The sequence below is a fragment of the Rhamphochromis sp. 'chilingali' genome (assembly GCF_963969265.1).
Source record: "Rhamphochromis sp. 'chilingali' genome assembly, chromosome: 13".
Lineage (NCBI taxonomy): Eukaryota > Metazoa > Chordata > Actinopteri > Cichliformes > Cichlidae > Rhamphochromis > Rhamphochromis sp. 'chilingali'.
In genome coordinates, this window is record NC_137940.1 from 27,704,781 (window position 1) to 27,728,666 (window position 23,886).

Sequence of the window (23,886 nt, forward strand, 5' to 3'; positions counted from 1 at the left end):
GGCATTAACAGGGAAAAGGGGGCACAAAGACATACTTTTCTTTCTTATTCTCATTTAAAATGTCGAGCTTTTAATAAATAATTATCTGACACCCAAAGTTTTAATTTGATGTAAAATGAATAGAAGTCAATTACTGTATATAGTGACTATTAAGTCTAATATATATACCCTAGTAAGCTATAGTACTTTTTTACTTTGGGAAGGTACCATCTGTGCAGTCTGCAATTTTGTTGAAGAAAGATGTTGAATCTATTTAATATTTCTTGAAAAATAATTGATTTCTGTGCATTTTTTTCACACTTCATCAAATTAAGGTTGATTACGTCGATTAAGCATCATAAGGTGGAGCGTGAGGGGTGGTTCCCTATTTTTTATTTATTTATTTTTGTTGTTGCTGGGAGTTGGAACCCTATTAGTTAGGTTGCTTAATATTTACGCTAAGTACTCTTTAAAATACCAGAATAGGGAGGATGGTGTAGGTTTAAGTTTATTAGATTGATCAGTATTGCTGAACTATGAAATATTTTTTTTGTATACAGTTAGAATAGCTTTAGTGTAGTTGTTGTTTTAAACTTGAGTATGAACTTGCAGACTTGCAAAATGCAGCAAGATATTTTAAAAAACAGTTTTGTTGATTAAAAAACATTATATCGGATTCATATCGGTATCGGCAGATATCCAAATTTATGATATCGGTATCAGTATCGGACATAAAAAAGTGGTATCGTGCCATCTCTACTAAAAAGGTAGGCAGCATGGTAATTTAATGATTTCTTTTTAATGCTTTAGTATTAAGCTTAGAGTGAAATGATTTAAAGCAAGGGAGAACTATGGAGTCGAGTCAACATTTTTTTCAGGGGATCAAAATGTAATATGTGTTTCATTTTAAACCATTTATTTCATTTGTTGGGCATGGATGTTAAAGCAGTAGTTGGAAGAATTCTGAGGGAATTTGAAAACAGATAGTCCTCAACTCATCGTTCTAAGCAACTCTGACCAAATAAGCAAAGAGGGCATTTGCATGTGCTTCACATGGAAAGGAGAAAAAAGTGAGCCAGCGCAGAGTTCTGACGTCACCCTGGACGTGAACCCAACTTCTTCCATGTGAAAGTCTCTCGTCAACCCTCTACAACAGAGATGCCAAACTCATTTCACATATGTACAGCTCACTTTGCTTTAATGCAGGCCGACAGAGTCAAAGATATTTAACCTCCTGAGATCCGAGCTCTTTCATGGCATGCACCTAATTTTGGTTTCTGAGAAAAATTAGATCAACATATGAGGACATTCGTTTAAAATGTTGATAGAAAAGTGTCAGTATAATGTCCTCATAAGTGGATATCAGCCCCTTGTAGAGAAAAATTAGGTATTTTGGTCTAGACATCCCAAAATGTGATGTTCACATATGTGGACGCCAGGTCCTAGGAGGTTAATGAAACATTTAATCCCCGACAAGTTTTAATATAAAAAAGACAGTAATCTCATTTTTTAAATTATAGAGATGTAAAATTAGCAAAAAAGATGTGGTAGATCATTGCCCAGGCTGGCCTGTATTTGTAAAACGCAGTTTTAGTTAAATCACCGGATTATTTTTTCCATAGTAGGTAGTGAAAAACAGGAACTTTATTATTTTGTGTTGTGTGAATGGCATTAGGGAGCTCTTTATTGGTAGGAAAAAATGCAAAAGTTATGAAAATACAGTTAAAAGTTTACTCTTTCACATTTTTCCAAAGCCTTCCAGCAGTCCGGATTGGAGTCTATATCTTCCATCCATCCATCCATTCACTTCCGCTTATCCTTTTCAGGGTCGCGGGGGGCGCTGGAGCCTATCCCAGCTGTCATAGGGCGAGAGGCGGGGTACACCCTGGACAGGTCGCCAGTCTGTCGCAAGGCTAACACACAGGGACAAACAACCATTCGCACTCACATTCATTTGCACATTCACACCTAGTGACAATTTGGGTTATCCAATTAACCTATCCCCACAAGCTGCATGTCTTTGGACGGTGGGAGGAAGCCGGAGTACCCGGAGGGAACCCACGCAGACACGGGGAGAACATGCAAACTCCACACAGAAAGACCCCGGCCTGATGTTGGAATTGAACTCAGGACCTTCTTGCTGTGCGGCAACAGTGCTAACCACCGTGCCACCGTGCTGCCCGTCTATATCTTCCTTATGTCTTGATATCCTTGCTCTGCAACATTAATTATTCGTACACCTGTGTAGACTTTCTTGCTCTTTATTCTATTTAGCTGATTTGATCTAAAAAGATCATGTAAAAGTAAAAACCAGCCCCAAAGAGGAGCAAGATGCTAATTATTAACATGCAGTTATTATGGATTTGTTTTTCAGTGACTTGCTGTCTATGAGGATCCCATAAATATATACTTTGTGAGTACATCTTACCATTATCCTTATCAGAGCGATGAGGATGGCTGTTGAGAGCGCTCGGCTCTCCGTGGGTGGCCCATCGGGTGTGAGCGATGCCAAAGTGTGTGCACAGTTCTTCATCAAGGTTCAGCGAGTCCTTCTCTGGACAAGCAAAAACACAAAACCAGCCCTGTTACTGACATGACAAGAATTCAGATGATTTTTAAGCTTGACAAATGCTAAAGTTTTTTTCAGAATTCCTTCAATTGTTTTGTACTTTTAAAGAGGACGATGAGAAGGTTTTTGAGCTAATCAGAACCAAGTGAACAGACACAGAACCCCCCCCCCCCCCCGAGAAACCTACTGTAAAGCTCCTCGTCCAGAGCCTTGACCTTCCCTGTCTTCTTGATTAAACAGATGCTGTTATTGTTTCGGTCACTTGTTGTCTTGCTAGGGCCATCCACAGCAATACCTGGTAACAGGGAGAGAGGGTGGAGGTGAGGTGTTTACTCATTTTTTCAAACAAAAAGGCAGCAAACAGTAAAGTGTCAAAATGCTGTGCTCACTATAACAATAATGCTCACCACAAAAAGACATGAAAGATTTTGAACATGAGTTGCAGCAAGATAAGTTAGGACAATCAAAGCAACTTGAGATACAATACGTTATTATAGGAGGTACTATTTCTGATTTTGCATGTGCGTGTTTGTTTTACAATGACCTTCTGATTCTGTTGCTTCATCCTGCTCTAACAGGATGAACAAATACGAGCATGTGTTTGTATGGGTGTGCTTTTTGTATGGGATACTATAGAAAGGCTCTGAGTTAGATGTCACTGTCAAAAGATCATATTGTTTTCCAGCCCAACTATCCCAAACATGACATGTTTCTCTTTAATGAAGGTACTGCGGCTTCGGATCATGCTTACAGACGACAATAAAATTTAATGACGAAATTTCCTGTTGACTTAGTGGTTTGATGTGTAGCAGGAAGTGGAGGAGGAGCTCAATCAAACTGTAGAAAAGTGTTGGGGCAGGAAGGCAGAAAGAAAAACACACCTTTGGAAACTGGTGGTATTCCTGTGAAGGCTGCTATGATATGCCAGGTGAGGGGGAAATGGTTTTGATGGAAATCACTGTAAAGAGTCCCAGAAAGTCGATTCTGTTCATCTGGATGTAGCATTTTCAGATGAACAGAATCGACTTTCTGGGATTTCTTTCTCTGGGTGATTGAGCATGTATCGAGACACCGGAAAGAGTGGATCGTTCCCGATGCCAAACTTGGAAAATCTTTCTTAGGAATTTGGAAGGTTGAAATAAATTTGAACGATTAAAAGGCAAAAGATTTTATTTAAGCAGTGCCTGAGTAAATGGTGATACTTTCATTTTGGTTTTTAGAAGTCAGGAGAAGTTAATCTTCATCACTGTCACTGCAGGCGCAATGCTTTTTGTACTTAAAGGCTTCATGCTTATGTAAATGAAAACATTTCATGATGTTATTAAGTAAAATATAATATGCATCTGTGTGCTTATAGAAGAACATTTGATTGCGATAGGAGAGCTAGTCCACATACTCGGAGCTCACCCGTCCACAAGCAGCTCTAAGTGTTTACTGGGCAATAAGTTGGGGGCGGTGAGCTGTAATAATAAAGTCTGTAGGAGATTAGTGCAGTACTAACAATGTTCATATCCTTGAGAAAGAGGACACAATGCAATATGATAATATTCCTCAGCTTTAAAACGAAACAATCACACAGTTGTCCCATCTCTCGAATTTCATAGTTGAATCAGAAATTATACCAAGACTCCTCATATGAAGGCGAATGTTGTTTTCTAGGACCTTACGTAAGTGATTAAACTTGCAGTGTCATTCAAAGAGTCTAAAAAAATCTGCAGTCATATCAGTCTTCAAAACAACTAATAGGACCTTCAAGTAAAGCACAAGCAAGTAGGCTGGAAGATGAGGAAGAGGATCTTTCTGCTAAGTATGAGGCTTACTTAGTAGATAAAGGCTGTGTCTCAGAGGCCAGTTTGATCTTGGTAAATGCTAAATGGACTGATTCTTTTATAGTGCTTTCTGCTCTCCCAGAGCACTCAAAGTGCTTTAAGACAGTTTAAAAGAATCCAGTGGTAAACTGCACAAATACCACTTTTCCTCATCTTTGTGCAGCCTGTAAGTAGGTGAAGTCGTGTCAGATACTATTATGTGGAACCTGAGGCTTAAGTTGTTATTGTCTAAATAGGTTTCCTCTGGGGCTATAAAGGCAATATCGGAAGGATATTAGTGTTGGAGGGTCCATACTTTGTTTCTATCTTCTAAATTCAGAATGTGGTCCAGTGAGCTTATTTTTTAAAACAGAAGTTGACCCAGAGTGTTCCGAGATGTGTTTCTGTTGTGTTGACTCATTATTGTGGAATGTTAAAACCACAGTGGTTATTAAAATGTGTTCAGAATTTGCAAATTGATGATGATCTATCTTTTAAACCACGATGCACTGCTTTCTCCTACAGCTGCCTTTAGAGGTTGAGAGGATGGGTACTGGTATCCGCCATACTGGCGCTGTATTTACCTGGTATAGGAATGATAGCAAAATGAATGACACCACTACCAGCTAGAAATGTATGTAGGTCAAATATGCTTTTAGAAGGAAAGCTGTGCTGACACGTAACTTATATCACTTTGCTAAGAGTTACAGGTATCGAATGCTACACTGGTTCTTCTATACTTGAGAGTATTTCATTTCTAAGTTAGCCTACATGTGCTGGAAGCGGTTCAGTGGATAAGACTGTGCCTTTATAGAGATCACAGTATTCACTGCGTGCCTGCAAATATTATAAACAAGGGTTCAAGAGCAAATCCTGATATATTTAGTTAGTGTTTATGAATTGAATTCTGTGAAATGTTTCCTTGATTTCATACAGGGGAACTAAAAGCATCTGTGGTGCGTGTGTATATGTGTGTGGGTGTGGGAGTGTGTGCTAACTGTGAAGTTGAGTGTCTCACCTGCTGAATCGTACCCTCTGTACTCCAGTCTCTGCAGTCCCTTCACCAGCGTCTCAAATATCTCCTTTCTGGTGCGAGGCACTTGGTAATTCAGGTAGGCAAAGATCCCTTTTAGAGAAACAGAAACAGAACCGGAATCTTCTGAGAGGCTCAATGCTGCAGTCAGAGTTGAAACTGCTGTCAAAGTTCATTTAGTTTAGACAATTTATTAGGAATACTTCTTGCAAACAGCATCAAGAAACACACAGTGGATAGAAAACATTACTTGGTGAGTTTCATTAATAGGTCATTAATAAAGAAGATAAAGCTGCAATAAAGATTCACTATGACCTTCATCAAACTTAAGCTGCTCTACTTGATATGAGCAACTACAGGAAGAATAATCATCAGAGGATCTTTATTTTTGCGACAACGAGTCTGTAAGTAAAATGTAGTATAAGGACTTGTTGTAAGGTTTAGGGCATATGTCCTCTGAAGTGGTGGAAACACGACTGCGTGTGTGTCTTTGCAGGAATGTTCCGGGCAGCTCTACTCCCGCAGGCACACAGCTGGCCATTGACGGACAAACATTGCACGCAGTGTTGTAGCAGCCAGGTAGAGAGGGTAAAGTAAAACTCCTGCAATATCGGCCTCTTCCTTGCAGGCTCGGGGTGAGGCCGGAGAACTGTTAAACATTTACTTCAGACTGTAAACGCTATTCTTTAAGAGCAATAAAATAATAAAAAAAAAAGTATTACACCTCAACCTTCCCGGGACAAAAGCGGGTCGCTGTGAATGAAACAGACCGATCTTTTGACAGTTGGATGACTGGTCTAACTGCTCTGACCTGTCCCTCACACCCGTGAGTAAAAACACTGACACGTAGCAGCTGAGTCTGAAACTTTTCAGGAATCCACACAGAGTCGAAAACAGAGCTCAAACTACACACAGTTCAAAGTGACTACATAAAACCTTGACAAAATGACACGTCCGCCAGTATCTTGTTTTGTAACTTGCATTTAAATCATCGGTAGTTTCACTGGCCACTGTCCATCAAAGCGACTCCCGTGCGTAATTGCCGCAACCTTTCCAACATCTTTCTAAAAAAAAGGCAAATTTACGAAGATAAGTCTTACCGCACATGGTTCAAGTTTCGTCCTCACGGCTCCGCTGAAAAATGAAAGAGAACGTTTGTAATTTCCCGATCGAAGTGATGCTTCTACCGCTTCTACATTAAATCCAGATGGACTGCGCTCTCCAGTTCACTCCCCCTCTCTATTTAACTACTGAATCCTGGAGAGGCGGCTGCCGCACCTCCTCTAACACCTCCCCCGTTGCCTGCTCTGTTAACCCCGTCCTGGTGTCGGACGCAGGTGTTCACTACTTCATCAGTCGAAAGATGGATGAACTTGGTTTTATCCCAACCCACCTGCCAGCGTCAGCCGGACTCAGGAGTTTGTAGACTTTGACCACAGTGTGAATAATAATAATGGCTTTTCTCTTTAGTTATGCATTTGGGTAAGGTGGGGCCCTGCCTTCTCTAATTCAGCTTCAACAGTTTTCACGGCACTTCTGGTTCTGAATGAAGAATCAGGCCTTCGCCATCACTGAAGCATGCAGGCTTTAAAAAAATCTATTTGTTAATCTATTTAAATGGAAAAACGAATCGATTTAAATCCAGACTCAACATTTTAAACAGGGATCCGTTTATAACCACGCATTACTCTAAAATGACGTCTAGTTTTCTGTACTTATCCCCGAATTAGCAGAAACTCAGGAATCAATCGGCACAGTTCGTGATAACGAGGTGTTTGAAAAACTTGCATCAAGGACCATTGTGTAAGGGTGTCTACTTAAAAGAAGCAAAAATAGAACATTATCAGGAATGGTAAATAAATGGTAAATGGCCTGTATTTATATAGCGCTTTTACTAGTCCTTAAGGACCCCAAAGCGCTTTACATATCCAGTCATCCACCCATTCACACACACATTCACACACTGGTGATGGCAAGCTACATTGTAGCCACAGCCACCCTGGGACGCAGGAATGGTGATTCATTCATTCATTCATTCATTCATTCATTCATTCATTCAGTAATATGGCATGTCAGGAATGTATTGTCTACATGCTTCAGAGATCACTGTTTTTTTCCTTAGCTGTTATGAGTGTGTTAGCGTCCATTGCTTCTTTGTAAAACAACTTGTAAAACAACTAATGTACGGAATAATCAAGATTAACAAAACAAAACAAAACAAGTTGCTATCCCAGGGCATATTTACATCAGTTATCCATAATTATGTAATTTCTTGCAGAAACTGAGATTTTAGCACATAGCCAGGCTGAGACGATGTCGTGTATAAGTGTCAGCATCTTGCCCAAAGATACTTCAGCATGCAGACTAGAGCAGCCAGGAGAAACTACCAACCTTTCAATTAGTAGATGACCTGGGGTCTGTTTCAGAAAGCGGGTTTAGAAAACTCAGAGTGAAAAACGATACTCAGGGTTGAGTAACCCCGAACTGTCCAACTCGGAATATTCGGTTTCAGAAAGGCTGATAACAATTAGTTCAGTCAACGCGGAGTTGCTTTAACCCCAAGTTAAGCGCGCGCACTAGGACACATAAAGCCCTGATTAGTGGAGCACAGATTAAGCGAGTCACCATGGAGACGGAGGGAAAGAAGGCGCGGTCAATGTATTTTACAGCGCTTGAGGCCGAAATTCTGATGGCAGCATATGCCGATAACATGCAAATTTTGCGGAAAAAAAGTAACACAGCCTCAGCTGCAAAAGAAAGGGAGCATGCATGGCAAAACATAGCCGACAGAGTCAATGCGTGAGTGTTAATTTAAACATTGATCTAGGGATTTCCACCCATTTAACACGTTATTTTATCATATTATATTATATTTTTTTATTTTATACATTTCAGTTTGTGATGTGATTTGAGCGCAGGTGCAACCCAACAGGCCCCAAACGTTCCTGGCAGCAAGTAAAAATGAAATATAAAAATATAGTCCAAACAGGTAAGGTGTAATTGTATTATGAGCCATAGTGCTTGGTCTGTTTGTCCTATGTAAATCAATTGCAGTTAGAGGCTACATTAATTTTATTTCTGTAAGCACTTATTGAAATTATCTGAGCACATTACAAGTACATTGCTTACTCTGTATGCTCAAATGTGACCCGTTATAGCCAACAGAAAAAAAGCGGAGGCCCGAAAAACAGGTGGGGGTCCTCCACCACCACCACTCACAGAGGCTGAGCGGTTGGCCCTCAGCCAAAACAGTGGGCACCCTGTGGCTGAAGGCATCTCTGCGGGGACATCCTCTGAGTCAATAACCCCGCAAGACACAAGTGCCTACATAAGAGGTAAATTCAAAATAATACATGATGTGCATACATCCTTTCTTCACAGTCACCTTTGCAGTGCTACTCATTCATTTGATAAACTCTTTACCATAATGAATTATTTTGTAGTGAAGTTATTTTCCTACTGATTTTGCCTTCCCTCAGTCTTGGCTGTCTTTGAGAGCATAATGACAATGAAGTGTAAGGTGATTGGTATATGTTTGTTAATTGCCATTTGGTCCCTTGTAAGTTATAAGTGACCTGTATAAACCTCATATTCTATCAGTTGATGGTGATGGTGTACTGCATCTGGTGCAGCCTCCTGTTGAGCCAGACCAACATGCATTTGTGAGTACTCTTAATACTCCACAGATTATATGAGTTTGCAGTAGAACAGCAATGTTGTTAATTTCTTTACTACAGGAAAATAATGAAGAAACATTGACAGCTGTTACAGAGGAGGAAGCAACAGAGACACTTTATGAGGTTTACATCGCACAATGGAAAATATAACAATTGAATAAAATGTGGTACTATAATAAAACCATGGACTTTCTATGTCTCTAACAGAGTGATGATGGAAATGAAGAGGAAGAGTGTCCAGCCACTTCTCCAACAAACCTTTCCTCAGTAAGATGTTCAGCACTGATTTACAACCAACCTAAGTAGGCATGTACTATGAATGTCAATGCTACTTTCTGTGTTTCAATAGCTCCCTGTAAAGCAGCTGTACAAGACCTATTTGATCAAGAAAATAAAAAAATGCGACTTGGAAATGGAACACTTCAAGCAGCAGACCCAAAAGACCAAGATTGAGATTTTACTGCTGGAACATCAGTTAAGGGTGGGTGAAGTGGTCAGAGATGGACGAATTATTTCAGTGTTTGAACAACATAATAATATACTTATTAATACTTTGTGTACAGGAAATACAGGCGACCAATAAAGCCAGTTGAAAAAAAAATCTGTTTATTCTTCTTTCAACATGTTGAGGTGATGGGTCAAAGGAAATGATTGTGACATATGGTGTCTCTGACTGCTCTTCCATCTTGTATGTCCGTGGGAGGGTCAGGATGTTCATGGTTTGGATCACTGCTGATGTTTGGTTCAGAAGGACAGTGTTCTCCTCTAATTGTGGCAATGTTGTGAAGAATCACACATGCCACAATAATGTCACATGCCCTTTCTGGGGTGACCCTGAGTCTTTGAAGGCACTGGAACCGGGCCTTAAGCATTCCGATAGTCATTTCAACTCTGGCTCTTGTCCTGCAATGAGCCAGATTATATCGCTGCTGTGGGCCCGGGTCAGGGTAAGGGGTAAGCAAATAGGGTAAACATGGATACCCCCTATCACCAAGCAAGTAGCCAGTGAACTCTCCTAAGACAGAAGGATACACTTCAGTTCAAACGTCCCTGTAGCAATTGGTCTCTATATATTTTAAAGTATTTTCAACTCACCATGTCCAAATTTTGTGCTCAGTGTACATTCACGAAAAATTCGTGAGTCATGAACAGAGCCTGGCCACTTGACTTCCACATTTGTGATAATGTTGGCAGCATCACATATGATCTTCACAGTGCAGAGAACACAAATTAGCATCCATTACTATACTGAAATAATTTTTTAGTTTGAAATGCTACAGGGAACTATGTACCTGTACATTAATGCTGTGGAAAGACTTCCTGTTCACATAGTCTCCTTCATTTACTGAAGGAGCAATGATTGGAATGTGAGTGCCATCTGTACAGCCAATCACGCCTGGGAACCGTGAGAATAAATGTAAAATTTAAGTAGTAGTTCAAGTATCACCACATCATGAATTAAGTTTTGTTCATCCTGATACCTGCAATTTTGTGGAATCCCTCTTTGATAAATCGTGTGGGTCTGTGACCGGGGAACACCACAAACGAGTACAGGAGACGTTTCAGTGCAACTGTAACATTCCTGACTGCCCGACAGACGGTAGCCTTGGAAACGTGCTCAGCATCACCAATATTATACAGAAAGCTCCCGTTTGCAAAAAAACGAAGTGCAATACAAATAATATGTACAGAACTGAGAGGATGTCCGCGATGTGTCACATGAGCAATATTAGGCCTGAGGATGTTATTCAAATAAATTATAGATTGTGCTGAAAAACGGTAACGTTCACACAGAAAATCATCAGGAAATGATAAAATGTCCGAACGCGCTCTAATCACTCTCTCCCGGCGGAGAGCTCTGCGGAGAATTTGGGCTTCAACATCTACTGGCTCTTCAAGGAAGGAGCACGCCATGTCTGACACTTCCTACAGTCAGGTTTCTGACAAAGAGGCGGAGAAGGTCAGGGTTAGTTGAAGTAAACCTGCTGGGGGGCAGGTTAGCTTCACGGAGTGTGTTGTCATAGTAACTCACTCAGAATTAATCTAAACTCGCTTTGTGAAACCGAAAATCCAGAGTTTTCGTTAACTCAGGGTATACTTACTCAGAGTTTGCACTAAACCGTCTTCCTGAAATAGGGCCCTGCTGCTCTACCTCCTGAGTCATCCTGAGTCACAGGCGCTCCAGCAGCTCAGCTTGTTAATAAACTTAGCATTTTTAAAAATTGTTGATAAAACTCTTTTTAGATTAAAAGTTGCATTGGTAACAAGAAGCATTCAGGTTTCAACCAATAAATCATCAAGTTAAGCCAGAAGACCTTGATGGATGAATGACAACGCTATCAAAAACATAGCCTCCATGGTGTGGGCTGTTAAATTGTAATCATATGGAAAAAAAATGACTGTTTATTTGGTGGGAAAATAATTCTTTGTGAATAGATCCCCACTTCCATGAGTATGTGAATAGTTCCTGTTGTGTTATGTGGCCAGAAAAGCAATTTTGCTAGTCCCTGTCATAAAAATATACTTTGATGAGTTCTTGCAACTGTGTAGTGACCATCTGGTGAAATGGTAAACGCTCTGATTTCTAAAGTCTTAAAAAAAATAAAAAAAATAAAAAAATAAACTCATTTCACAACTGCCCAATAATTCAGTTTTATTTCTTATACTGTAACTTTAACCCCTATCAGTTTTATAGTTCCTACTGCTTCTAGTTTTCTGTGGTGCAAAGGTCCTCCAAGTGCTCTGAACTGACTCCAAGGCAACATTAATTGTTAATGAAGACAATAAATGAAACGACTGACAGGTTTATGTCGATTTATGTACGATGTTATTTAGACAGAGAGGCAGATATGAACTTATCTGTGCCCCGGCATGTAACTTGGTTGCATACGTATCAAAAGACACGGAGTAGGTAGTGTGCATGTGTCCACCCAGTTAAATTAAAATCCCAGACTCAGAGAAGTATGAAAAAGGGTGTTCCTGTGTTCCTTCTGACCACATCATATCCACAGTCCATGGCTACTTTTAAGGAATGTGTGACGGTCTGGCCAAGTCACACGCCTCGCCTCGCTTTTTCCAAACCCCATCAGCCCACACTGAGGGAGAACTATTTTGAAAATGGTGTTTAATTGAAGCCTATTGCGTACAATCCTCTTCCCTTTTTTTTGTACTCTCTGCCAGCTCATGTCAAGGTGTTCTGCTGTAGAAGTTTGTGAGTGAGAATCAGTGACAAGAGCCAAAGAACCACATTCCTCCCCTGGCTTAAGGGATTAATAAGTATAATTGTCTGAGCGATTTGACACGGTTATCCAATGAGATTCACCCCAAAGATCAAAGGTTCTTTAATGACTACAACGATGTAAAATGATGGGCTCAAAGAGAGGTTTGGCCCCAGCTTCAGTCAAGCTTTAATTCATTTTCACATTGAGGGTTTGAACCAATAACCCTTTAACTTATATTTGTCTAGTTAGTCAGTCTTTGATTTATTGATATTTCACTGGTGATTAATACCATCTAACTCTCTAAGTGCCAGAAATATTCATTAGGCCACACCCACATAAACCTAATAGCCATAAAAAAAAATACCATAACCTTATAACCATATAAAAACAATAGTAAAACAACAATCATAAATTATTAACTGAACCTGTCTGGTAGAAAATGCATGATATGCAATGTTGGCAACAGTTCTTGTAATTTATAGTGTAATATTAATGAAGTTTGTGTAAACATTAGTAATGATAACACCTATATCAAGGTGATGATAACACCTGGTCAGTAGCCAACTCACATAGATAAACGAAAACGAAGACGCATCAAGCTTTGGAGTAGATTATATAAGGAAACACTGAAGCATGGGTGGAGTGATTGAGATTATAAAATATGATGTACTTTGGTCAATTGCACAATACGTGTCTTGGGTATTAAATTCTTCATTTATATCAGGAGATCCAATAAATGATTCATCTCTACTTTTATATGTTTTGCTTTGACACGCGAACACACACAGCAGGGGCTTCGTGGAAATGCTTAAAGTGTGCCAGACATCGTCACACTCTCAGGGCATTTACAGGCTCTGAATGAATGTTTGAGGTCTGAGTACATTAACCGGATGTGGTTCTTGTGTATTGACCAGCTAAGTCTGACTGTTTCAGACACAGTTTGTAGGGGATTCTCCCCTCACATCTGTTTCGAGTTAGATCGCGGAGGCCAGTACAGGAGAGCCTAACAATCTTTGTGGGGGATGGCAGGAAAATGACTATTGAACTGCACAGAAGAGACCAACAGCATGAGGGCCTGAGGCTGGAAGCTGGCTTATAGGAAACAGGTAGCAACTTTAGATCCCTCTTTCTTTGATTTGTTTTCCGTGAAAGCACAAAGAACACAAAGAAAGAAAAAAGCCATATATATATATATGTGTGGTGTGTGTGTGTGTGTGTGTGTGTGTGTGTGTGTGTGTGTGTGTGTGTGTGTGTGTGTGTGTGTGTGTGTGTGTGTGTGTTTATAAAACCCAGAAGAACTGCATGCCTTAAATTTGTGTACTGTGCTTTACAAAACAGCAATACCATTATCTTTTATACTGCCTTAGATAAGTAGTGCAGTAAACGGAGAGTCTTTTGGCAATACAGAGGTAATTCAGCTCTCTGCTGGAACCAATATTGGATCTTGATAGTTTAGGAGGGAAGTGATCCAAGATCAAAGCCTATCAAGAAGAGACAAAGCTACTAAAATCAGATACCATACAAATTTTGCACATTTAGCTTTGAATACATTTACAAAAATCACAGCTGCAAAGCATTTGTTACTCAGACACTTGCGTTTTGTCTTTTGTGGGGGGCTCTTTGGGAACACAGAGACGCAGCAAGGGGTCATGTCTTCACGATTTCTGAGGAATAGAAAACTGTTATTGCATAACACAAGCACAGTGATCTGATTTGTACGCAACCCACATCTATGGTAATAGCCATACAAGTTTAACCCTATCCAAGAGTTGTGGACATGATTGATATTTATTTTCACAGGATACCTGAGGACAACCTGAGGGTCTGATCAAGTCCCGGTGGTCAACACCCAACCTCACCAGCCCCTATCTCTATCTCTCACTCACTCAGCTTGGTGGGTTCACCTCTGGGCCAGCTCACTGTAAATCAGTCCCAGATGTGACTCTGGAGACAGATGGCGTAGCGTACGACACAGACAACACCCAACAAACGTCAAACAGACCCCCCCACCCCCACCCCCCACCCACTTTGTCTCAAAAATCCCTCCTTACATTTCGTCACCAGCTCTGTGAACAGCTACATTACCCCTGCAAAATGACACATTACTTATCACCATTATTAATAGTTAGACGGATAAGTGGCAGTATATATACAGTGGAAGCTACAGTATAAATGAAATGTAACACCAGTAATAAAAACTTCTATGACGTGGTAATATCTCATCACTTTTAGTAATGCACCATAAGATTTTTTTTCTCAAGAACTTCAGTGAAGAACATTTTAAGTACAGCTGAAATAGAAAACACATGCTTTATGCCTTAATTCCTCTGTCTAGGTCACGTATCAACAGCCCAACAGTGTTTCATTACAAAATCCTTCCATTTGAGAGCATGTGCTTAAAAGGATTTCCCAGAATCTCACCGGAGTCAACCTGACATAAAGTGCATCTACCACTCCTACACGTATTAGATAAAAGTTCACCTAATCTTTCTCCAGGCTGACCTTTATGCACATTTAAACGTTAACAATGTTGTCCGGGTATACATAAACTTGCATTACTGGAGGTAGGCGATCTTCCAAAAAAAAAACAAAAAAAAACAAACCCTGGCGTGGTTTCTTGTATCTCTCCATGTCGAGATAGTATAGAGGCCGGGGTGGTGAATCTTAAGTTCTGGAGTGTGTGGAGGCAGTTTTGCCAGACTAATTTTTCGAAAATAGATGAGTCGTGATTGTTTTTGTTTTGCTTTGTGGTTGCCATTGCACATCTCTGAGTAAATTAAATGATTTTCGCGTGATCAGGGCAGAAGTCGAGCAACAGCGTCAGGGTGAGGGGGCTGCTCGACTGACTAACGTCATGTCGGACCCAGTGAGAAAGCCATCTGTGTTATGTCATGACTGCTGAGGCACTCCACCCTCTTCTCTGTTTCCCCATGTCTTTCTTTTTCCCTTCCAGACTCCCCCCACCCACGGCTTGTCTTGCCTTTGCTGTATTGCTGTGTGTTCTTGGTTTAGTGTTACAGACACGGTTATTGTGTCAGCTGTTTATGTATTGTATTGCACATCTCTAAACAAATGTGGCTTAAGACTGAAAAGGCTGACTAGCTCCACCTCGGTTTGTAGTTTTTCCAAACTCTTGCACCTAACCCTGTGTTCTTGTGTCCCCTCTGCCACCACCCCCACATTTTGTTTTGCTTTTAGTGGTTGACCACCTTTAGGTTTTTGACTATCAGCTTTCTGTCCTCACTTGTCTTTCTTATTCGATTTACAAGCCTGTTCTTGAGCACCACCTGGAAACCACATGTGAATTGTTTACAGCCTTTCATTAAGCTGAGGAGTGCTCCAGTTAAAAGCTCCAGCTAAAGTGTGAATTACCTCAAACAGAGCATTGTTAACACCTAAATTACAGCACTAAAGCCAAAGTAAGACACTGTATTTCTGTTGGTAGCCAAAATATTATTGAAATGCTGTGAATTTCAACCCTGCATACTATTCTTATTAAAAATAGAAGGTCCGTCCTTTAATAAATCTTCAACATGAACATACAGGACATTTTTCTGTTGTTTCACTCCCTCTCTCTCCTACACACACACAACATACCGGACATTAACCACCAACTACTGAGAACTTTAACAAGGTAAAGTCTTCCATCACACGGTTGAGCTTTCAGGGGAAAAACTCTGTTTGCTTGCTGTAATATGACATGTTTGCTTTAATGTGGTAATAAAATTGAAATTTGACAATTGTGTGGAACTGTCAACAGTAGCATTAGTGCAATAAAACCAGGCTCTGTGACTACGGGACAAGACTAAATCAGTGTGTGCACAGTAGATGACCGGAGACAACAATAACCTCCCTCTGGCTCCTCAAAGGCTTTTATGCTTGTGTGGTCAAATTCATTATCTCATTACATCCCACGAACTGATTACTACTACAGTGTAACTGCAGAATTTGTGCATCGCTTCTTAACTTTTAATGCAAAGTAGTCCGAGTAACATCACAGTGAAATTTGAGAGTCAAAGTGAGGAGGAAACTTACAGCGATCCCGTGAGCTCATGTTGAAGTTGTTGCTCCATCTTGTGGTGAAAAATTGTAGGTAAAACATTTGTGCCAAGTTGTTGCGCCACAGTTTATATCTTTATATCACTACAGTAATGACTGTAAATGGTGCAATAGCAAAGGAAATGATGAACAGGTTACAGTGCGTTTATGCATTTCACAATGGATAAATGGGTCATTCCAGAACTGGAGGACAATTTATGTTTCACAAATGCTAAAAAACATGAAGTTTTTTCAATGTAAATTTCAGTTTTATTTAAATGAACCACCAACAATGAGATGCTTGGCACAACTGTATCACCAGCACTCGAAGTAGTAACTATAAAAAAGGGAATATATTAAACCTTTGTAAGCTAAAAAAACAAAACAAAAAAACATTTAGACTAATTTCATAATTTTTATATTAGTATTAGTAGTATTTTAGTATTTATTTATTTATTGTCATTGTCAAGAACAATGAAATTGCGTTTGGGGCTTCCATACAACCCAAAAAAAAGAAGAAAATAATAAATAAATACCCCTTAAAACCCAAGTGTACATATTTAACCCAGTGTGACTCCAATGCAATAAGACAATCCTTAGCAATAATGTTCGTAGAAATTCAGACAAAGACCTGAGAAACATGACAAAATACAACAATGCAACCCATTCAATATTATTGTACTGTGAGATATGATATCAGATATGATTCTTACATTTTTTAATTTAAATGTCTTCTGTTCTTATCAGGGTTGACTGGATGCATTAGTTTTTTGTAGACTGACAAAAATACTTCTAATATATATTTGTAATGTTTGTTTAATAGGGTAACATTAGCATTTTTGTTGAAAAATGAAAGTATTTCACAGTAATGGACTGTGAAAGTTGAGGATGAGTATAGTACAACTAAATGTAGGAAACTTTAAATGCATCATCTTTTAGTAGCATAGTAAGAGGGTTGCACTGTTTAGATATACTCTGTCTGAAAAAAAATATAGAAAATATAAAGATAAGGACTCATCTCTGGTCTATCCATGAATTAGGACAACGTTTAACAATTATAAAAGACTTGTAGCAACAAAACCAAAAAGAAAACATTTTAAGTGTTATATTTGAATTGGTTATTAAGAAACTGGGACAAAAGAAAACTGCCACTTTAGATGCTCAAGAGCAGTTTCATATTTTAATCAATATTTTACATTTTTAGTACAATGCAAAGTACTACTCTAATTCTGGCAAATTGGTGAGACAAGCATACATAGATTCGTGACTCCTGTATTATTTTCAAATTCATGACTGGAATTCTGGCATATGGAATATGAAATACCGGGAATAGCCGCCGCCCCCCCTTTTTTTTTTTTTAAAGAAACAACCAAAAAAGAATTTAGTTCCATAATGAGATTTATTTACAGATGAAAGTGGGAGAGCTCCCTTGTGCATTTTATTAGCAGAATTCATCAGTTTCCCCCCCCAAACAAAACAGCAGGAAAATTCAGTCACACACACACACACACACACACACACGCAAAAAAAGTTGAAAAGTTGACAATGGCCACTTCAGTCCTACGTTTAAAAGAAGAAAATAAAAAGTGGCAAACCCAACAAACTGCACTACCTACAATTTAGAAACCTTGATTTAAAGCAGAATATACATATAAAAAAAAAAGAAAAAAAGAAAAAACTTCAGGTCAGCAGGCACATGGTCACAGATGCTCTTACATATAATGAAAAAAACAAAAAGAAAAAAAAAAAAAAAAAGCTGAAATTTGATGCCAAAAGCACACCCATTGCAGCCTTAGGCACAATATCAGTCATATACCACGATACTCTGCATGCTGATGGAGAAAAGCACTACATAACTTTAAACCAAAAACTATTAAAGACAGGAACCTGAGATATAAATTGAATTATCTTGCTACTTTAGCATGATCAGCAGCAAGATATTTCAACGTTAATCTCAAGCCATCGCTGACAATGGAACGAGGACATCTAGGCGATGCATACCAACGCACCCATTACGTGACAAAGCAATAGGAAGCAGTACCAATGTTAGGGTTACAAATGAAGTTACTCCATTTGTTGCATTATTTGGCTAATAAGATAGAACGAGAGGAGGGGGCATAGACAGCAGACAGCAACTGATCTGAATCTGTGAGCTGGGGAGGAGAAGCAGTGCAGTCTGCTGCTAGTTAGCTAATACTGTAGGTACTATGGGCCCTCATTCTCCCCAGCTTGAGTGAAATTGCATGGAGGCAGAGGGAACAGAGGTAGACAGGGAGGCAAATGTGGAACAAGAGGACAGACAAAAAAAACAAAACAAAACAAACATTGAGAATGTGGAATCGGAGGAATAGCTACATAGCTGGTCTTCAGAAGCCCGATGGTGTCAAAACATTCATGTCCCGAGGTTTGAGTTTATGCGGCCGTGGGTTTTGCCGCTTGGCTTCAATGTCTGAGATTTCAATCTTGGGTGGCATAAATTTTGTAGGGTCATCAACCTTGAGGTTGACCTGGGTGTTGGTGCCATCCATGGTTGAGGATTTCTGCAGACCAAAATAAGATTGCAGAGACAAACCTGCAGGAGAGAGGTGTGGTAGATGATGCCATTAATTACTTAAGAGCTGCAAAGAGAAACACACAGCATCACTGGTGTACCGTGTGAAATTTCCCTGAAATATTCCACCTACATGCCGTTATAGCTTCTATAAGAAAACTTTTAAATTGCACCTTATTCTGCATTTAACCATGTAAAGCCTGAACCACGAAATAATTGCCAGAAAATTCTTCTTTAAAAAACAAAACAAAAAACTGGAATGTTTATTGAACTTTCTGACAAACTCAAGGTCTCAAAAAGGTCTAGTCTTTTACAGGGTTAAAATATGCATGTTACTAGGGCTGAACGATATATCGCATTTGCGATAATATCGCGACATGATCAAGTGCAATTTTCTAACCGCAAAGGCTGCGATTATACTCTGGACATGTCCAAATTCATGGGCTGCATCCTCCTGAGGCCGCATTTGTAGACCGATTACGTCACAGCGACGCGCCGAAGGCTGTCCAAATTACTACCATATCCCAGAATTCATAGCGCGGCCCAGCCAAACTCCAGTTTCCAGCAATGGCGGCCGCTACTAAGTTTTAAAATTATTCATACTAATCTTTCTGGGTCACAAAATAAACTTTTAACATATTTTCAGGCGAGAAAGTAGTTGTGTAAACATCAAATATCTGCTCGGTTTATCAAGATATCCCATATTTGCAAAAGTGCTTCGACGTTTTCAGAGGCGTCTGCTACCCACCAGCTCGACAGCTAGCCGGGAGCTCGAGGGTTACTGATGCGGCCGAGAACGGCACAACTCCCGGCACATCATTTTCAGATCACCGCGGAGTTTCGCTGCTCGGGTTAAACGTAATATATAAGTCACTTAGACAACCTAAAAATGTTATTGTTGGGCTTTTTTCAGTGTTTTGTTTGTTCGTGAGTAAATCGGTTTGGCTGAGATTAAAGTTATTAGATTAGATAAAATAAAACTTTATTAATCCCCCGGGTGGGTTCCTCCTTGGTTTTCACACAGCTGACTAAACGTCAAACAGAAAACTTATTAAACAGAAGTATGAGACAGTCGAGAATTTACACCAGTGTCTGGTTATATTTTAGATAGCAAGAAGCAGACGGCCGAGTTTATTAAACTCCACCGAGACAGCGGTGACGCTAATCAGAACTAGACCGTCCAATTTCACGCCTTTAAATTTTAAAGGCGTGTTTGTGTGTGTGTGTTTATACAATTGCTATTATGTTTGCACTTTATGTGTAATGTTACTGACTGCAGAGATCAGTAAGATGTGTGTATTTTTTATTTATTAGTTTTATTTATTTAATATTATTTTTTAATTGAATGACTGTCTAGTAGTTCACAGATGTCGAAAAACTGAGTGTGGTAAAGCCACTGATTTTTTTTAATGTATATTTCTGCAATCTGCACATTGTACTGACTTTCATTTTAATGTTTACACCAGGGTTCCTTGTCAGCACTTTATGCTCAGATGTTTGTAAGCTAAAAATAAACTATTGTGTATGTTCAAATATACTGTTGTGATTGAAGAAGTTAAATAAAAATGTCAGTCATCAATTCATGCATCACCTCATGTCATCATAACAGAGGTCTGTCTTCCAGGAAAGAACAGTTTAAAATTAATGTAATATAGTATTGGCCATACTATATGACGTATTGCTTGTCTTTGTTTAATAATACAGAAGACAAAGACCTTAAAAAATAATCGCATATTGCATCGCAATCGCAATATTGGGGCAAAAAAATCACAATTAGATTATTTTCCATAATCGTTCAGCCCTACATGTTACAGTGAAAACAAGCTATGTTATCACATGTGATTAGGATCACATTTTCTGTTTTGGTTTCTGTGATGCGAGGCCTGTCTTTGTAAACAGTTCTGCAGGTTGTGGTTTCAACATGGCTGTGGTATGACTAGAAGGAAGTAGTTTCAAATGCTATCAATTTACAAACTTTTTTCTCCCCCAAAAATAAAAGGGAGGGTCAGTGCAGTTTCTTTTGATGTAAGGTTCAGGGGTATGACAATTCACCCTATTCGCAGAGTATCGGCATAGAAATGCTAAAAGACTGAAGATACAGAAACAGGCGTGAGCACAAATCTTTTACCTGTGCTGGTTTCAGAGCCAGGATCAGTGGGGGACTTCTGTACCACAGATCGGATTCCGAAGAAACTCCACCTATCACCTCCTCCTCCTTCATTTCCTCCCATGTCTGTGCTTGGGTTGGGACTGTGGGTCTCAGGTGCAGCAAGGAAAGGTGCAGGACTCAGATGAAACCAGTTCCTGTATTCCCATTACCCAAGAACAACATGAACATACAGCCAATTGGAAATTGTACAAATGTATAAATATAAGGGGGTTTCTTTGCTGAATGACAACTGGCTTTACAACAGTACAGTTCCTACCTGCGATGAACACTCGGTGAAGAGTAGGGACTAACGCAGGGGGTGATGTTGGGAGTAACAGAAGGGGTGCCACTTGGGGTGGTTGATGCTGATGTTGTAAGCCTGTCCTCCTTAAAGTTTCCACTTGGCATTCTCAACTTCTGCACAGCAAGAAAAACAAAAACAGTTTAAAAAAAAAAAGTCACAAGCTCCCATCTGCTCCACTGTCAGTGTAAATTTATTAAACAGTTTTAATCTTCCCACATGTGTCTGGCCAGCACAAAAGCACAAACAGTGCTGTTTTGTTTCCCCCGTGACCCTGTTTGTAAGTTTGTTGTTTTATGATCTTTTGTTAATCTGTCAGTGAAACAACTAATTGTATTTACAGAGCAAACATCCCTAAATACGCAATGCACAAGGTCAACACTGTTTTACTTGGTTTGCAGATCGAAAAATAGGACGTCACAGGTTCTCAGAGCCTATTGCCATTGACTACGTTATGCAGGTGGGAACACAGATCAAAGGTTAGAAACAAAGTGTGCAAAAATTACTCATCTTAATTTATCATTAAACAGCAGTAAACACATTAAGAACCACAGAACTGTTACGCACCAAATTAAGCTTTCATTACATAACTTCGACTTTTTCACAAAATTGATTGAAATCCCTGAAACACCTACGAAAAACAACAAATCCATGTTAATGTATTTGTCAATCATCAGTCGTCTTCAGTTTTAGTACAGAGTAAACAAAAGCTACTTTTTGACTAAAGGCAAAAAAAACCCAAAAACAAATCCAAGTTCCACTATACTTGCCATCAGACTTAAATTGAGTTCATGACTAATCTCTTGAAAAACATTTTCAGTGCCCAGTTTCCATTCGGTATGGGCATATTCCCAATCATATGGCAAATGCCCTTCCAAGCTCATATCTCCATTGTGCATGAGGTCCTGCTTTCTACTCTGGGTAGAGTCCATTTTGCAAATGAAGAGCGCAAAGCAACGTAGTGGCCTTTTAAACACATTACTTGGGTCAGTAACCTAGTTCGTCACTACTTGAACCCGACTGGCCCTCAGCCAGAACGATCAACATGGAGGTCATAACAACAGCCTGCCACATGCAAACAATTCTGTATAGCTTATAAAGTGTCAGAAAGCTGAAATAAAAAATAAAAAAAATAAAAAAAGAGTAAAGACATACAAAAACCACAAATACACTAACACAGCAAAAAAAATAAATACACATATCGCACGGAAAACCTCTGGTAGTCGATTTGTTCCTCGTGTGTATATAAAACAAGACAAAACCCATTTATTACAGTTACGTAATAAATAAAACGCTTTTCAAATAACACCACCTAAAGTGGAATCTGTGTGAAATCTGGTTTCAATACAGATACAAGAGTTTAAAAAAAAATAATGCCAGCACCAGTCTGTGCCTCGATCATTTCTTAGCGTTAGGCCTCATGATAGTAAAATGATGATAGTGCGGGGCAAACAGAGTAATTATCCAAGTTATATATTTACATCACGCTCACTTAGCAAGTGCGAAGGGCTTCCCAAGCCCCTAAAGTTACCCTTTCAGGTTATTTTATTTACCTGAAGCTTCCACTCACGGTAAGCAACACGGCCTTTAAATGTCTGCTGGTTTCTAGTTAGCCAGTGCTAACCAAGGCCAAGAACCACACAATGGTTAACTACTTTAACCCATCAATACGCAAACCACCATCCCCTCCTTTGTATTGCGAGATTCACGGTAGTTGATATATGCCGATCATTTATTTTTATTGTTCCGAATAAATACGTTTGTTTGAATGCTAGCTTCGCTAACGGCGTACAACACCTTCGACCTGACTGTCGTCAACTAAAGCAGCGACGTCTGACTAACCTTTTTATGATAACTTTTCGTTGACGCCTCGGTCCGACAATTTCTTTCACTTTGTCCATAATTTCCAGTTTAACTGACGATTATTTTTCACAAAAACGACGACGATACAGTCTATGCAGCAAAGTAGGCCTTTTCTGGTTTTGGTAGGAGCTCTGTGATTGGTCCGTCTCGGGGAACAGGAAAAAGGAAGGGGTTTGGTTTGTGCAGGGGCGTTGCTTGGCAACAATACTGCAAGAACTACAGCCTATGGAGCCAGCGCAGAGCTCATTACGTAATTTGTTTATCAAGACGTTTTGCCATGTTAACAATATGTTGTTATGTAATTAGAAGTGCACATATCAAGTTTCTTTAAGTAAAAGTTTACTTAGCTTACCTTACTAAGTGATCTTTACACGTTAATGATATTCAGTAACTTTGTGAGGTCAATAAGAATTAGGTCAGTAAATAGTAAATTTGAGGACCTGTAGGTGGGTGGCTAGTTGTGGTGAGGGATATATATTGTCCTCTTCTTTCTAAAAACTAATTGCTCATGCATGTATGAAAACTAAAATCCAGCCGATAATTCATACAAAGTAGATGTTAACATTTAACATCGGTGGCACGGTGGTTAGCACTGTTGCCGCACAGCAAGAAGGTCCTGAGTTCAATTCCAACATCAGGCCGGGGTCTTTCTGTGTGGAGTTTACATGTTCTCCCCGTGTTTGCGTGGGTTCTCTCC

At 39.5% G+C, this 23,886-nt stretch overlaps 1 protein-coding gene across 2 annotated transcripts in view; it reads right to left on the reverse strand.

Moving 5' to 3' along the window:
• The window catches only part of gfpt2 (glutamine-fructose-6-phosphate transaminase 2), a 43,234-nt gene that overhangs the window by 13,612 nt on the left and 5,736 nt on the right, over positions 1-23,886 (reverse strand). The window contains exons 6-10 of one of the 2 annotated variants that reach the window (XM_080900439.1): positions 21,303-21,442; positions 21,005-21,180; positions 5,375-5,482; positions 2,736-2,843; positions 2,408-2,533 (exon numbers count right to left, since the gene is read on the reverse strand). In XM_080900439.1, the coding sequence (XP_080756565.1) occupies positions 2,408-2,533; positions 2,736-2,843; positions 5,375-5,482; positions 21,005-21,180; positions 21,303-21,442 (658 nt within the window). Of the gene's footprint in view, positions 1-2,407; positions 2,534-2,735; positions 2,844-5,374; positions 5,483-6,489; positions 6,645-21,004; positions 21,181-21,302; positions 21,443-23,886 lie in introns of those variants that run through there. The other variant, XM_080900438.1, reaches the window with a different exon arrangement.